Source organism: Ciconia boyciana, chromosome 10 (genome assembly GCF_034638445.1).
Source record: "Ciconia boyciana chromosome 10, ASM3463844v1, whole genome shotgun sequence".
Taxonomy (NCBI): domain Eukaryota; kingdom Metazoa; phylum Chordata; class Aves; order Ciconiiformes; family Ciconiidae; genus Ciconia; species Ciconia boyciana.
Genome location: NC_132943.1, coordinates 21,673,524 through 21,688,971, shown reverse-complemented (window position 1 = coordinate 21,688,971; position 15,448 = coordinate 21,673,524). Strand labels below are relative to the sequence as shown.

Below are 15,448 nucleotides of genomic sequence, written 5' to 3'. Positions count from 1 at the left end.
GAGGATGGAACAGTAGCTTGGTCTGTGCTTACTGACACTGCTATGCCATAAAAATGTGTGAGGCATTTGTGGGGAATAAAGATTGTATTTCTGACTACAAAATTATCCTGGTAAAAACCCTAAGGAAGATACAGCTTTCATGACAGAAGTTCTTTGGACAATGTAGTCTGTGTTCTGGAAACTGCTACTATTTTGTGCAACAAAGAACTCTTCTCTTACTGTAAGCAATATCCCTATCAGATAGTTTGCCAATAAAGCTACACTCAGCATTTGTGTATATCAAAGAGTTTGCTGTACATTTGTGGCAAACGAGCCCGTGTTTGTCCACTTCACTTCTGCTGCAAGTACTATCCCAAGGCTATCACTTGATCCTTTCTTTAAAAAAGAAACTTCACTTGCACTTATTTCTGTGTACAGCATGCTGCCATGTATGCTACTGGAGTGTACTAATCCACTCGAAAGGGTTAAGTTGTGTTGCTCTGCTTGCACAACCGACTTAACTCAGGTGAGTTGTCTTTTCATTTCTCAGGACAGACACATTTCACCTGTGTGTTACTGCAGCCTGCTGTAGTTAGACCTGAGCAGCCAAGACAGATGTATCCAATACAAGGCAATTTGTTGTCAAAGAGAAGCCCTTTGGTAGTAGTGTCATGCCAGCTCATTAAAACAAAAAGAGACAGTTGTAAATATTTGACTCAAATACTGATTAAGTTCTCAATTTTAAGCATAATTTCAGTGTAAAACAGTCAATGTTGCTATATAGAATTAACTTTAACATCTCTTTTCATCACATATCTTATACCATCATGTTCATTAATACTTTTCTCTTGCCATGGACAAATTTAAGTCTCTCTACCAAGAGGAGGAGGCCTAGAGGAAGTCAGAGAACACTGTTACTTGTTTAGTGATATAAAAGAAATTTGAGGGCAACAATGTTTGGAAACAAATCAACCAGTGCTAATGCCCCCCTCCCCAGCTGTCTGCTTGATGGACTATGTCTAATGACTGCTTGTGAGATAAAGAAGACCAGACCTCTCTTATAATATTAAGTATATCAAATATTAAAAAAAAAGTGTTTTCTTTTTTCTATTTGAGGAAGATATATGTATATTGATTATTGATTCCTAAGCTTTAGGATTTACTAATATCATATGTGCTTGTGCATGGTGCGCTCAGAGACAGTAACGTGATTTTCTTTTTTATGGTGTTACGAAAATATTCCTGGTTAACAGGTTGCAGAGGCTGTAGACTCAGGCAGAGCCCTTGCAGGTTTAGCAATGGTAGTTTTACAAGTTACAGTCTTCTTGCTGTGTGCTGATCTGTATATACGCTTAGTGTTTTACATTGTGTATTGCATTTATATGGCAAGGTTGAGAGGTGGGGATGACTGCAGGGATGGCCTCTATGAGAAGAGCCCAAGAGCTGCCTCTGTGCTGGACACAGCCAGTTCCAGCCAGCTCTAAAATGGACCCACTGCTGGATAAAGCTGAGCCACCCAGTGTAGCAGGTGATGCCTCTGTCATAACGTATTTAAGAAAGGATAAAAAATGCTGCACAGCAGCTGTGAGAGAGAGGAGTGAGAATAATGTGAGAGAAACAACCCTGCAGACACCAAGGTCAGTGAAGAAGGAGGGGAGAAGGTGTTCCAGGCACCGGAGTAGATATTCCCCTGCAACCTGTGGAGAAGACTATGGTGAAGCAGGTTGTCCCACTGCAGCGCATGGGGAAGACCATGGTGAAGAAGGTATTCCTCTGCAGCCCATGGAGGACCACGCCGGAGCAGATATCCACACTGCAGCCCATGCAGGACCCCATGCCAGAGCATGTGGATATGCCCTGAAGGAAGCTGCAGCCCATGGAGAGTCATGCAGGAGCAAGATCCTGGCAGGAACTGTGATCTGTGGATGACCCATGCTGGAGCAGTTTTTGCTGAATTATTGTACCCTGCGGAGAGGACCCATGTTGGAGCAGGGGAAAAGTGTGAAGAGGAAGGAGCAGCAGAGATGAAGTGTTACAAGCCGACCACAACCCTCATTTTCCATCGCCTCTACACCACTTGGGAGAAAGGAGATAGAAGAGTTGGGAATGAAGGAGTGAAGCTGAGCCTGGGGAGGGGGTTTTAGTTTTGTCTTTATTTCTCACCATCCTACTCTATTTTTAATTGGCAATAAATTAAATTAATCATCCTTGAGTTTGTTTTCCCTGCGACAGTAATTGGTAAGTGATCACACTGTCCTTGACCCATGTGCTTTTCCATCTTATTTTCTCCCTGCTGTCATGTCGAAGAGGAGGAGTGAGAGAGTGGCTGGGTGGGTGTCTGGCAGGCAGCCAAGATCAACCCACCAGAGATTGTGAGAAAACAAGGCATTTTTTAATCTGGCAGTTTGGTAAATTGGTCGCAATCCTTTCACCAGGAAAGAAAGGTTTTATTTTTAGTCTTGCAGCATATAAGTATTGGTATTGTAGTACAAATTTTTCAGCACTAAAGAAAAATGGGAAAATAATGTGTGAGACAGAAGTGGAGTGGATTTTTTTTAATACATTTTCTTGGAAATTTTGTGAGCCTTACGAAGCACATTTTTGGTACCTTTTAGTATCTATATGGCTGTAATAAGCTTCCCCTATGCATTCTTATAACAATAGCTTTATGGTAAAAATACTGTGGTTAGAATGTATGAGTTTATTAAAAAAAGCTGACATAAGCTTTGAAATAAACTATAATGTGAACAAGTCCAGATGCTTAATTTATCCTGCAAATTCTTGAAGGAAACGAGGTGAGGTTTTTTTCTGTTTTCTATCAGTTCTATCTCTTCCTGAGAAGAGAAGTTATTCCAACTAAGAAATGCAGAATCTATTTGTATTTCAAAGGATGAAATAGAAAAGTAGTTTTTTGCAATTCTGTGGTCAGTAGTTAGCAAGCAGGAATTAACTGTGGCTTTTATCTAGATGCTTATTTCTTTTCTCAGTTCACGTACATGCAACTTACACAAAAATAAATCTGTGTTATGAATTCAGGCTGGTTGCTATTTTTCCTCTTCTTGTAAACTGCCAATTTTGCAGAGAGAATTTAATTCAAATCACTTGGATTCTGGTAGTCCTCAAATGTTTTTCATAATTCCCCATCTTTGAAAGCCGCTGAATAATTGCTTGTCTGTGAAAAAAATTGTGGCAGAGTTCCTAAAAGAGGAGAGCTCTTTGACATGTTCTCTTGATGAGTTGCAGCAGCACATGCCAGAAAATGCAGTACAAGTGAATGAAGAAATATACAGAATGATTACTTGATCCTCAGGCTAAATCAACCTACTCCAAATTACCTGTATTCAATCTGCATCGAGCATGTATACTAGATAACTAAATTAATCTAAAAATTTCCCACTTGGAAGTCTGATTACTTAACTCTAATCTTGAAATTGATTTTTTTTTTTTTAATATTGGAAATTTCCAAGTCATTGAAATAAGTTGATTGAGAAGTCCTTCCTGTCTTTATAGTTCACCTTTTATGTGGATCTTTCTTACATCTTTCTTACCATATAGAAGGAAAACAGATGGAATCAATCTTATCATTGAACTAAAATTCCCTATTTCTAAAAGACTTAAAACAACACTTCCCTCTCATTTTAAGCAACTTAATTTTCAAGAGTTGGAAGAAAATTAATGTGAAATAGTGGCATTGTGTAGCAATAGTGTTTTATTCTTAGTGCTTGCTTTCTGGTTCTTCTATTTGCAATGTATTAAAAAACAAACAAAAAAACCCCCCAAAACCAGGGAAAGTGCATATTTGGTATCATATAGATAGGTTTGACCTATCTTTAAGTGATAGACACATAAGGTTTGACAGTTGGGAGTTGTGAATTAATTCCTGCCTATTAATTTATTGTGGTTTTACATTGTTGAATATACTAGATGTCTAAATTTAATTTTTTTTTTTAATTTACAGGTGTTACAATTTCAAGAAATGCTGTGACCTATTTGAAGAACATCTTTCACAGAAACTTTTGTCTTGTGATAAATTTTTGAAACTAGAATGGCTTTGAAAAAAACACCTAAACTATTCAAGAAACTATTTTTTCATTGGAAAATTTGGAAGTTTAGCATTATTGTGTTTGTCTTTCTGGTATTTTTATTTTTATTACAAAGAGAAGTGGGTGTTCAAGATTTTAAAGACGAAGCAGGGATTGAGCCAGTTGTTGGAAAGAAAAGTCATGTATTAGGTCTCATGTTAAATGCTATGAACAATATCAAAGGTGCAAAGCCAAAAATGCAGATAAAAGCACCTGTTAGGCAAACTAAGATTCCTGGAGAGAGACACTGTTTGCCAGGACACTATACAGCAGTAGAACTAAAACCCTTTCTAGATCGACCCCTTCAAGATCCTAATGCTCCTGGAGCTTCTGGTAAAGCATTTAAAACCATCAACTTAAATTCAGAAGAACAGAAAGAAAAACAGCGTGGAGAAGAAAAACACTGTTTTAACGCATTTGCAAGTGATAGGATTTCTTTACACAGAGATCTTGGACCAGACACTCGACCTCCTGAGTATGTTGAAATGCATATGTCCTGATAGTTGAAAAACTTGTTAGAAATGCAGACTGCAAAGTGATTTGAGTTCATCATTAGGTGATAGTTTAGGAAAGTCTCCCAGCTATACATAATGATTGGCTGTACATAATGATCCACAGTGCCAAAGCCAAGAATGTTTAGAAAGGCTCACTTCTTTCATAGTTTTGAATTCAAAGTAACTATATTTAAATAAGGTTTTCTGCTTTTGCCTTTAAGCTACAATTTCTGAGTCACTTTCTGGAAGCCTGATAAGTTTTAATTAGAAGAAAACTAAAAATGTGTTTTAAACTTTTTCCCAATTTAAACACCATTCCTCTCTCCCCCCCTCCACTTTTTTTTTAGTATTCAGTGTTAATAAAACCACCAGCATAATTTAATAAATTAGGAATTGTAAACTGTTGAACAAGGCAATGGAACATCTCAGCAATCTTGTAGTATTGAAAAATTTTATTAATCAAGACTGTAGGACTTGGGTAGAGTGGGTTTTGGTTATGAGCAGTCTCTGTCAGTGTCAGATTATATGTTCTCAGCTATCTGTGTCAGAAGTGACTAACCTTACTGAGCTGCTGCTGGTAATGTGAATACCACGTTACACATGGTGCAGCTCACAATAACCTTTGCTAGAGCATAACTGGTGAGTTTTTGCGTGTGTATTTTGTGAGGCAATGGCTGTGATAATTACCTTGGGGAGTCTTCTAGTCTCTAAAGTTGACAGGCAACAAGCAGTAAGTGTGCAGCGTATGAATACAGAAGTGTTGTGTTGTCATCTTGACTTGCAATTGGATTTAAACTTATGTTCAGTATGCATCAGTCTTGGAAAAACTGTGGGTTTAAAATTGTTTCCCTTGAATGGGATATGCTGCCCTAACGATTATATGGTATTTCTACAAAATTTTGAAGTTCTGAATTAGATCTGTTCTGTTTTTCCTTGCAAACTCTGCATTCTTCTAATAAATCTTATTTGTATGTTTGGGTTTCAACAGTAATGATGACTTAAAGTCTGATTTTGCATCTCAGTATCTGCTGCTCTTAATAGAATAATATATTTTTTTCTGAAGAAGACCTGGGTGCTATATGAAACGTACTCAAATGTTGACTTAGTTCTGCTTCTGTTTCACAAATTGTTCAAATGGAGTTCTTATTCATCATATTTTAAAAAAAATATTTTGTACAGCTTCTCCAGTTGGAGCACCTGCCTTTGTGCTCCAAAACTGGGATAGAAAGTGGAGAAGCTGAAATACTTAATGTCCATACTTATAAATCTTTGCACTAGAAAGAGAAGGGTTTCTTTTAAGAGTTTGAGTCAAAACTTCTTGTCCATTTTGTAACATTTGACACTTTCTAATCTGCAGATGTATTGAACAAAAGTTTAAGCGTTGCCCGCCATTGCCGACCACAAGTATTATAATAGTTTTTCATAATGAAGCATGGTCCACTCTGCTCAGAACTGTTCACAGTGTGATGTATACATCTCCTGCCATACTGCTAAAGGAGATTATTTTGGTGGATGATGCCAGTGTAGATGGTAAGAAGTCTATTTTCTCTTGTTTGTTTTTTTTGTTTGTTTGGGGGTTTTTGTTGTTTGTTTGTTTGTTTTTTTAAATTTAAGACATGTCAGCATTGCTGATAAATTGGTTAAAAGGGGATATCTGTTTACCATCATTAACATGTATAATGGTATTCTAAGTCGTATTTCTATAAAATATAAAATAGTTCTCCCCCATCTTTTTTTCATAAGGTAGTCAAATAGGAAATTCTTGTCCTCTAAAAGGTTTTTAAACCCCATTTCTGATTATTCCAATTCTAGTGCTGCTTAAACTGTGTAACTGGTTGCATGACAAGTAGCTCTGTAATTTGTGCTTCAAACAAATTACAGTTTATAGAACACAGTATCCAAGGATAAATTGGCCAATGCCTGCAGCAATTTGCATTTTATCATAGTGATTCTCTTTATGCAAATTAATTTAATTAATATGAAGGGCAATGTCTTTCCTAGAAAGTAAAATTATTTAATGGAAAAATAATCTTCAATACTCAAGCTGACTGCCAAAAATAATTGAATGTATACTGAGTATGATCACAAATGCAAGTTCAAAAAACTTTATATGCTTAACTTTAGATGAACATGTCTATACATACATGCTTATATTAATGATTTACACTTTTTGCAAGTCTGTATTTAATATACTGACACACTTGGATGTGAAGTATGTTCAGTAGTACAGTTTAATACTAAGGATGGGCAGAGGAAGGAAGATGCTGTGGATGTTTAATGAGGGATGCGGAGTTGTTTCTCAAATTTTGCACACTTAAAGAGTTTTTTATATAGCTTCTGTCACTGTTGTAAATATTGTAGCCTTTGAAAACTGGGTGTAAAATGTGCCGTCATTAAGGAAAAAATGTGCATGTTCTGCAGATAACTTGAGTAAGTAGGTACATGATCCATTTGCTCTGAAAATGGATTTTGAATTGATATTCAAACTGTTAACACTGCAGAAGAGATGTACTAGCACATGTCCTTTCTCTTTTAGAATATTTTTAGTGTTTCATCCCCTGTTCTTGGCCAGTTACCTCTTCCTACACCCCCAACCCCACCAAAACCCAGCCCCTAAAAATAACATTCAACAGTCAGCAATTGTTTACTGCTTTGATGTTGAGGTCATTCCTGGGATTAGTGTGAATTGTTTATGCTGTTAGTTTATTAATGTAAAATTTTAGGCAGTGGCATGTATATACACTGAATATCCTGAAACTGATTTCTCTTTCTAGAATACTTGCATGACAAACTAGATGAATATGTGAAACAGTTTCAAATAGTTAAAGTAGTCCGTCAAAAGGAAAGAAAAGGTCTAATCACTGCACGGTTGTTGGGAGCTTCAGTAGCAACAGGAGAGACCCTTACCTTTCTGGATGCTCATTGTAAGTGTAACCTGTAACTATGCCAGGTCTGGTTTATAACGCTGTTGTCTTTGACTTAATGTTGCAGATTTTTTATGAATTATGAACATTAGCAATGTATCATCTTTCCTATTGCTATTTTATATTATTGAAAGTATAATTAGCAATGCTATTTAAAAGCAGTGCATATTGGCTTGCTGTGGGCATGTTAAAATATTCCCTGTGTACTACTTTATAGCCAAGTAAAAATTCAGTCCTTGTTCCCATTTTCTCCATAGGTGAATGCTTTTATGGCTGGTTAGAGCCATTATTGGCAAGAATAGCTGAGAACCCTGTTGCTGTTGTAAGCCCTGATATTGCTTCTATAGATCTCAATACTTTTGAATTCAGTAAACCATCTCCTTACGGGCATAGCCACAACAGAGGAAATTTTGATTGGAGTTTGTCATTTGGATGGGAGTCTCTTCCTAAACACGAAAATAAAAGAAGAAAAGATGAAACCTATCCAATTAGGTAAAATAATTTGAATAATATTTTAAATCCTTCAGTTTTCCTGGTTTTTTGTTATGAACAGCAGTTTGTAAATGAACTAGTTCTTCAGATGAGTATGGTCAGAAGTCTTAGCATCTTAGGTGGTATTTGTAGTACTTTCTTTAAGAACCATGTTGTAAATTTTAAAGCTTTCATAAAAATATAGCCTCCTTAAGACTATAATTGCTCTGCATTACCTTTTTTCTACATGTACTAGAAACATAATAAGCAATTTCTATATATATTTTTTAATCAGGAGGGAAGGGGGAGAGGAGGGTTATAAACAGTTCTGTTCAGAGACAGTACCACAGAGTCTGGCTCCTCATTCATCATCCTTGAAAGGATGACAACAAAGGTTCACAGCACCAACATACTAGACTGTTACAGTGGTGCATTTGATGATAATTGTACGTGCTTTGGCCGCAGACAGGTTACTGGTCTGGAGGAGTAATAACTTTGCTTGGTATCGTCCATACAGGGAAAATATGTTATTTTTGCTGATGCTGTCTTTTATACCAGCAGTCATTAGTCTAAACCAGTTGTTAATAAATGAAAATAAAACTGTCAAATGAGACTCCATGTGGGCAGATTTAATTGCCTGAAGTATTATCTATGCCAAGAAAATGTATCAATGTAGTGAAACACTGATAAATGCACGGAAACTTCCTAGAACGGTTACACCATGTTTTTACATCTATATTTTAAAAAACCTACCTATTTGAATTCTGTCTTGCTCCAGTAGATTTCTCTTTTTGCAGAACACCTACTTTTGCTGGAGGTCTCTTTTCAATATCAAAAGACTACTTCGAACACATTGGAAGCTATGATGAAGAAATGGAAATATGGGGAGGTGAAAATATAGAAATGTCTTTCAGAGTAAGTTTTCAGAGTTTTCCTTTCAGAGTAACTACTTAATTAGCAGTGGTCTCTATACTGACAGTGTACAGGATTTTTGAGAACAAATTAGTATTAGATCTTGACTTCTCTGCTGAATCATCCAACAAGGACATGGAAAATGAATCACTAATGACCTATGAAATAAAATACAAACATCCTCACTGAACTGATTTTTTTTTTTTTTTTAATGTGTTTAGGGTTGACAGCTGAAATGTACATTTCCAGGGTTTACTTGATTAGGACATTCACTTATGGTATGCCTGATATATGCACTCTTGCTAGTGGTTTGGAGTTTTTTCCGGTGAACAATAACATTGCTGATTTTTTTTTCCACCCCCTTAATTCTAATTGCAGTGCACTTACACAAAAAATGTTATTATTAGGTATGGCAATGTGGTGGACAGTTGGAGATCATGCCTTGCTCTGTTGTTGGCCATGTCTTTCGCAGCAAGAGTCCCCATACTTTCCCCAAAGGTACTCAAGTGATCACACGTAATCAAGTCCGCCTTGCAGAAGTCTGGATGGATGAATATAAAGAAATATTTTACCGAAGAAACACAGAGGCAGCAAAAATTGTGAAACAAGTAGGTGGTGGTGGTGGTATTAGAAATCACACTTGCTGCGTTGAAAGTTTTGGTGAGCAAAAGTTATTTATTGACAAAGTATGTAAGGAATCTAGATATTTTAATGAAAGGACAGAGTTCAGTTTTCTTAGTGCTATGGCCCCAACAAACATGAAAAACTTAAGTGTTTGGGTGGTGATAGTGTTGTTTTGTGTGGTGGGATTTTTTGATTGGTAGGATTTTTTCATATGTTCTCTAAAATTCTGGGTTGTTTGCATTGAACAGCTACCAGAACTACCAGAAGAGCATGAGAAAAGCTACTGAGCACAGAAAATGCAAACTAACTTGGAGTGAGAAACATAATGTCTCATTAGTCTCAAGTTGCTTAGTACTTTTACTTAAAAAGCAGATTTTGTTGTTCTTTAGCTGCAGAATAAAGCTTATTCAATGATAGATATCCACCCTGCCTCTATCTGCTTAAAAACTTAAGTTAAATTTAGGGGGTTTGGGTGTTGGTTTATTTATTTTTATAAGTTTTCTGGAATTTTGGTCTTTCAGCAGCTGGAATCTAGAGTTTTCTTTGAGAAGCTATTTTTTCTCCCTTTGTATGATAAATGTTTTGTGAATATTGCATCACTAATAGCATTAGATTTCCTACGCATGTTTAGCAGCTAGACAACTGAATTTTGTCTGGGAGATTCTGCATTGTACTGACTATTATGCTAATTATTTAGTTAATCCAATTCATTATTTCAGCTCACTCTTTTTAGTCAGATCAGTTAGCTTTATAAGCTGTTGTCAGTATGGTCTTGTTTGTACTTTAACACAGTGCCATGAAGTGGGAAAACCCTCTTAGGACTAAGGATACTTCTGTTCTTTCCATGTTGCCATGTATTTTTCCTGCACGTGCTTTGAAATGCTGCAGGCAGGATGTCAGTGGTGTTAGGATCCTGAAAAACAAACAGCAGTAACCATAGTAGTATGGTAGTAAAAACAAAAAAACCACAACCCCCCCCCCCCAAACCAAATGAAGCTTAAAACTTGTTTAATGCTACAATACAGAATATTATAGATTTATATGTACAAAATTTATATTAGTAACGTTAGTATATTTCTCTTCCATCCTTCCTTACTTCCCTTCCTCTAACAGAAAACATTTGGAGACATCTCAAAAAGACTTGATTTAAGGCAGCGTCTGCAGTGTAAAAATTTTACCTGGTATCTCAGTAATGTTTATCCAGAAGCATATGTGCCAGACCTGAATCCTTTGTTTTCTGGATATGTAAGTTTAATTATTTTCTGTAGTCTTCCATAATCCAGGAAGTTTGCTAATCTTTTGTGCTACCTTAGCCATAGCATTTACATTTCAGCTATCATTAATTGTTCTAGGGTTTTCTGTCACTACTCTGGACAAAGAATCTCTTCTGCATATCTTGCTATTTGAATATTTTATAGTTTTGTCAATGGCGATACAAAATTTAAGCAAAGCTTCTTAATAACTAACAGTAGCCTTGCTGAATTGGATCTTGCAGCTTGCTAAGATAAGCAAAATTCTGCCCATCACTAACAGTTAAAATGATAGCATAAGCATAAGCAAAAGCATAAGCCAGTGGTGCAAGATTTCCTGAATTATCAAGGTAAATTTAGCTTTATATAGTAAGAAGTCTGAGAGAATTTTTAGTTCATGTTAATGAGGAAAACTGGACAGCTGTTTGCTTCTCAGAATTAGGTTTATGATGAGGAAAATGTGTGTTTATAGTTATACGTAAACTTTGCATTTCCTCTGCCAAATAACTTCTTAGACATGGCATTGCTAAAACCAACAAAATATTAAACAACTAATAATTGTTCGCTTGAGGTGAATGTGAATGTTTAGCAATGTTTAGCACTTCCCCTTCCTCCAATTTTGAATATTTTATGTGTATCCGTTCAAATTGTAATTTGAATAACAGTAAACTTTTGTACCAGTAGCCTAATAAGTTACAGTGTGTGGCTGTAGACAACCATAATGTAGTTACTAGGCTTTTGGTTAGAAAAGATTAACTCTGAGAGACCAGGATTTTTAGATTTAAGCATTGCAGAAAGTAAAAATGAACTAACAGCTGTAATTGTTAAGCCAAAGGTTAGTTTTGTATGCAAGTGAGACAGTTTAATTTTTTGTCATCCCCACTGAGCTTTTTTTTTTTTTTCTGATAACACCCTTTCTTTAGTTAAAAAACATAGGTAACCGCATGTGTCTGGATGTTGGCGAAAATAACCATGGTGGCAAACCGTTGATTATGTATTCTTGTCATGGACTTGGAGGAAATCAGGTAAAATATTCAATACCTGATTTTTATGACCTGTTCAGCTGTAACTTTACCATATTAAAGCTTTCATTTATTTTAGAGAAATTGACTAATTTTTAATATGCAATTTTTCTCTCTCTCTCTTTTTTTTCTTTTAAGAGTTAATTCCTATATATATTGTTCAAGGAAAATTTCATACTGCTCTTCATGTTGTGTCCCACTTCTAACATTTTATGTTCAGCATACAGATTCAGATTTTTAACACAATTGCACTGCTTCACTTGATCTCTCCTTTCTGTGCAAAACCTTTTCATCCTACCCTTACTACTTTCTTGTAAGTGTTGTCGTCTTAATTCTTCCTTTCCTTATGCTTCCTCCTATTGCTTCTTTCTCTGCCACCAGGACTCGCACTGTCAAGGAAGATGTTGGTGGGAATCCGGCCAATGGGAGACCAAGTGGCCAGGCCTGAGCCACCTTGCCTATCATGCTTGCAGCCTCATAGTGTGAGGTCAAAGTGGTCTATTCTGTACTGGCTAATGCAAGTGAATAATATGATTGAGTTTGTCAAAGAAGAGCTCTCTTGGATGCATAGCTCTTGGAGGGAGCAATGGTGCAATATGACTTCTACAGTATGACTTGCAATAGATGTCAGATACTGAATCCTTCAGGCACTACTGTAATACTAATAAAAGTAACACCTCCTTCCCTGTCCAGAAATGAACACTTCTCTGTTGCCTTAGAGAGTTATTTGGGGAATAAAGTTTATTAGCTGTAGATCCTTAATAACTAAAGATCAACAAAGGTTTAAAAGTTTTTGTTAGAATATAGTTGTAATTATTCTTTTCTTTTTTAATAAAATCTTCAGTCTTAAAAGCCATCCATTTGATGGCACTGTGAAAACTCAGACACATGATCCTAGTTAGTTGATGCTTTCCTAATCAATTTTTGTGGGAGATGGAATACTGTCTGGATTAACAACTACCCTGTTACGTTAGCTTCTTAAAGTATTGAACTTTTTTTTTATTCTGTGGTGGATTAATACTATATTAGCCTTTTTGCATTGTCACAGTCATTAATGCAGGAACACTGTACCAAGACATTGTATTAAGAGATCTGCTGTATGCTTCTATTGTCATCTCTCTCTAAATTGTCTTGGACTGTACTAAAACTCTGTGCTTTCAAGTGTTTTGGTTTTTGTTTTTCCTCCTGCCATAAAATAACAGTCTAAATCCCTTTAAATGCCAGCCTTCAGAGAATTTTAATACAGGTTGTGCTGGTAATGCTCAAGACGTGCTTATTTCTTACTTAACCCTTCTCATTACAATACTCTATTTTCAGTTGTATTATGTTCTTTACCAGACTTTAGCAGGGTAGGCTGAAATTTTCCATGCTCCCTGTCGTCTTCGTCCATATATTTGAGAAAGGAGAAGGGAGTGGAAGGGGGAACCTAGTTTCCAGAGTTGTACATCAATTGTTTATCATTCTTCCTTTTTAGAATATTCTGGGGCTGGGAACACGTCCATCTCAATAGCATCTCAATATCCAAAATTAATGAAGTTTTAAACCTACCTTTCAAGTGGTATTTTCAGGGCTTGCAGAGATTTTGGAGTTCAAAAGATTAATCAGAACAGATTAAATCAGATTAACAGATTTAGAGTAAATTATTATGTCTGAGAGCTAAGTGACTAAGCAGGTCACTCCTATCAGTACCTGTTTCAGGGACTAATGTTGGGCGCAGAGACTTAAGAGTAAGATGCCTGTTTGTCGCTCACTGCTATTCCCATTGATGCCAAGACACTAAGGGGGCAGAAGTTGACCAATTGGACAGATAGTTGAAAGCCACAGGGAGCTAACTGAGCCTGGTCTTAATAGTCAAAGGAAAGATGGTGAAGAAGGCTGACATATGGAGCCGAGAAACAGTGGTAGTGGGATGTAATGATAGGAACTCTGCTGTTTAATGAGGGAGAAAAGGAAGAGACCAGGATGGTAGGGTAGGATGAGAGGTATAAAAGGACAGCTATGTCTCTAACTGTTAGAATTAAATCCCTGTTAAGACCTGAATTATAGCCTAGGATTCCTGAACCTTAAGAGTACTCTGCTGTCAGGAAATAATGGTAAAATTAACTCACAAAATACATGCTTATATTACTTTTCTAATGGCGAGCTCACAAGAAAACATAACAGCATCCTATTGTTAGCATTTATTGTTTAGATCAAGCAGCAAAAGCTGATGTATGCCAATCAGTATTGCTCCGTGTGACAAATTCTTGGTTTTGGTTGCTCTAAGATAAAACAAAATCCAGCCACAAAAATTGAATAAAAATGTTTAAAGTTAAGAAATGCCAAAATTTAAGTTATCCATGCAACTATCTCTACTCTTCAGTTTGTCTTCTTGAATTATTCATGATTCCTGGGGGAGCAAGTAATGAGATCTTGCATCATAATGCATATGCACCAAGTGTCATTTGCAATTTATACATTTAAGTACTTCTAAATATATTCCATTGCATTAGTATTTAAAAATGCTTTTAGTTTTCTAAACATTTTTAAAGTGTGTATGCTAAAAATCAGAGGAATGATTCTGTAGTCTCAAATTGTTGAATAATAAAAGAAGGGTTAATTTAGTTTAATACTCTTGTTTGTATTTATTTACTGAAATTTTAAAAAATTATTTAAATAGTACTTTGAATATTCTGCACACCATGAAATTCGACATAACATTCAGAAGGAGCTTTGTCTGCATGCTTCTAAAGGACCTGCGCAGCTTCGCGAATGTAACTACAAAGGCCAGAAAACCTTTGCCTTTGGAGAAGAGCAATGGCTGCATCAAAAGGTATTTAGACTGCACAGTGAATCAGCATCTTATCAGTGATATTTTATATGAGTTAATTTTTGATTTCCAATAAAAGAGAAAACCCCAACAAAACAAAACTCTGAAGCCAAAAAGGAGTAAGTTTATTTCTGGGAGGAAAATTAAGATAATTTCAGCTTTTCAGTTACCAGATCAAAACTTGATGATTTCACTATTTTAAATGTAAAGTAGAAATGCCACTTACAAAAACAATTGATATCCTTTAGTGTGTGTGCCTGGGCATCCACCTGGAAATAATTCCAAATGTTTTGTATCTTTTAAAATATTTTTTTAAAATTTTCTAACAAAACAAGTTGGCACTTGCATACTACTCATACTCATTTGCTAGCCCCCCCCTCTGCGCTACCTGTATGGCCTTACTGTTTGTAACAGCAATGAACTTGGGAAAAAATGAAGAGTGGGGGGAAATAGCATGCTCATTGTTTGTTCACTTTCTTTTTCTTCCTCCTTTTTTACCCACTTTAGGATCAAACTCTGTACAATGCAGCACTACATATGTGCCTTACAGGAAACGGAGAACATCCGAGTTTGGCATCCTGTAATCCATCAGACCCCTTCCAGAAGTGGATCTTTGGCCAGAACAATTAAGATTTGATATTTATAGGCCAGGAGCATGTTATTAAAAGAAAAGATCCATTCTAAACTGTGATCCTATATGTATACTGCATTTTTACGTGATGCATACTTTAAATGCAAAATGTTTAAACTGTTTCTTTTCCTTCTTATTTAAGTTGGATATAAAATGTGTCGTCAGAGATTCCCTAGGAGTCCATTATACCAAAGATTATTGAGGTCCCGATTAAGAAAAGTGTTTACAATATTTCTATGATAAGACTTTA

The 15,448-nt window shown here is 36.1% G+C and overlaps 1 protein-coding gene and 1 long non-coding RNA gene across 2 annotated transcripts; one reads left to right on the top strand and one right to left on the bottom strand.

The window, feature by feature from the left end:
* Positions 1 to 4,018: 4,018 nt before the first annotated feature.
* GALNT3 (polypeptide N-acetylgalactosaminyltransferase 3) lies at positions 4,019 to 15,197 on the top strand. The gene is made up of 10 exons (XM_072874416.1): positions 4,019 to 4,536; positions 5,913 to 6,085; positions 7,330 to 7,479; positions 7,737 to 7,971; positions 8,748 to 8,865; positions 9,270 to 9,470; positions 10,600 to 10,731; positions 11,660 to 11,761; positions 14,418 to 14,570; positions 15,075 to 15,197. Exons 1-10 carry the CDS (start codon positions 4,025 to 4,027, stop codon positions 15,195 to 15,197), a joined length of 1,899 nt encoding a protein of 632 aa, XP_072730517.1. The 5' UTR covers positions 4,019 to 4,024.
* On the bottom strand, positions 6,840 to 9,713 carry LOC140657434 (uncharacterized). Its single transcript, XR_012044316.1, has 3 exons — positions 9,250 to 9,713; positions 8,704 to 8,810; positions 6,840 to 7,925 (listed from the first exon to the last, which is right to left on the bottom strand). It is a non-coding gene; the product is annotated as an uncharacterized lncRNA (long non-coding RNA).
* Positions 15,198 to 15,448: the final 251 nt, after the last annotated feature.

Excerpts from the sequence above, each read along its gene's own strand:
- GALNT3 (XM_072874416.1), top strand. The coding sequence starts at position 4,025 with ATGGCTTTGAAAAAAACACCTAAACTATTCAAGAAACTATTTTTTCAT. Across the intron at positions 7,480-7,736 it reads TACCTTTCTGGATGCTCATT|GTGAATGCTTTTATGGCTGG; the intron begins GTAAGTGTAACC and ends TTTTCTCCATAG. Across the intron at positions 10,732-11,659 it reads ATCCTTTGTTTTCTGGATAT|TTAAAAAACATAGGTAACCG; the intron begins GTAAGTTTAATT and ends CCCTTTCTTTAG.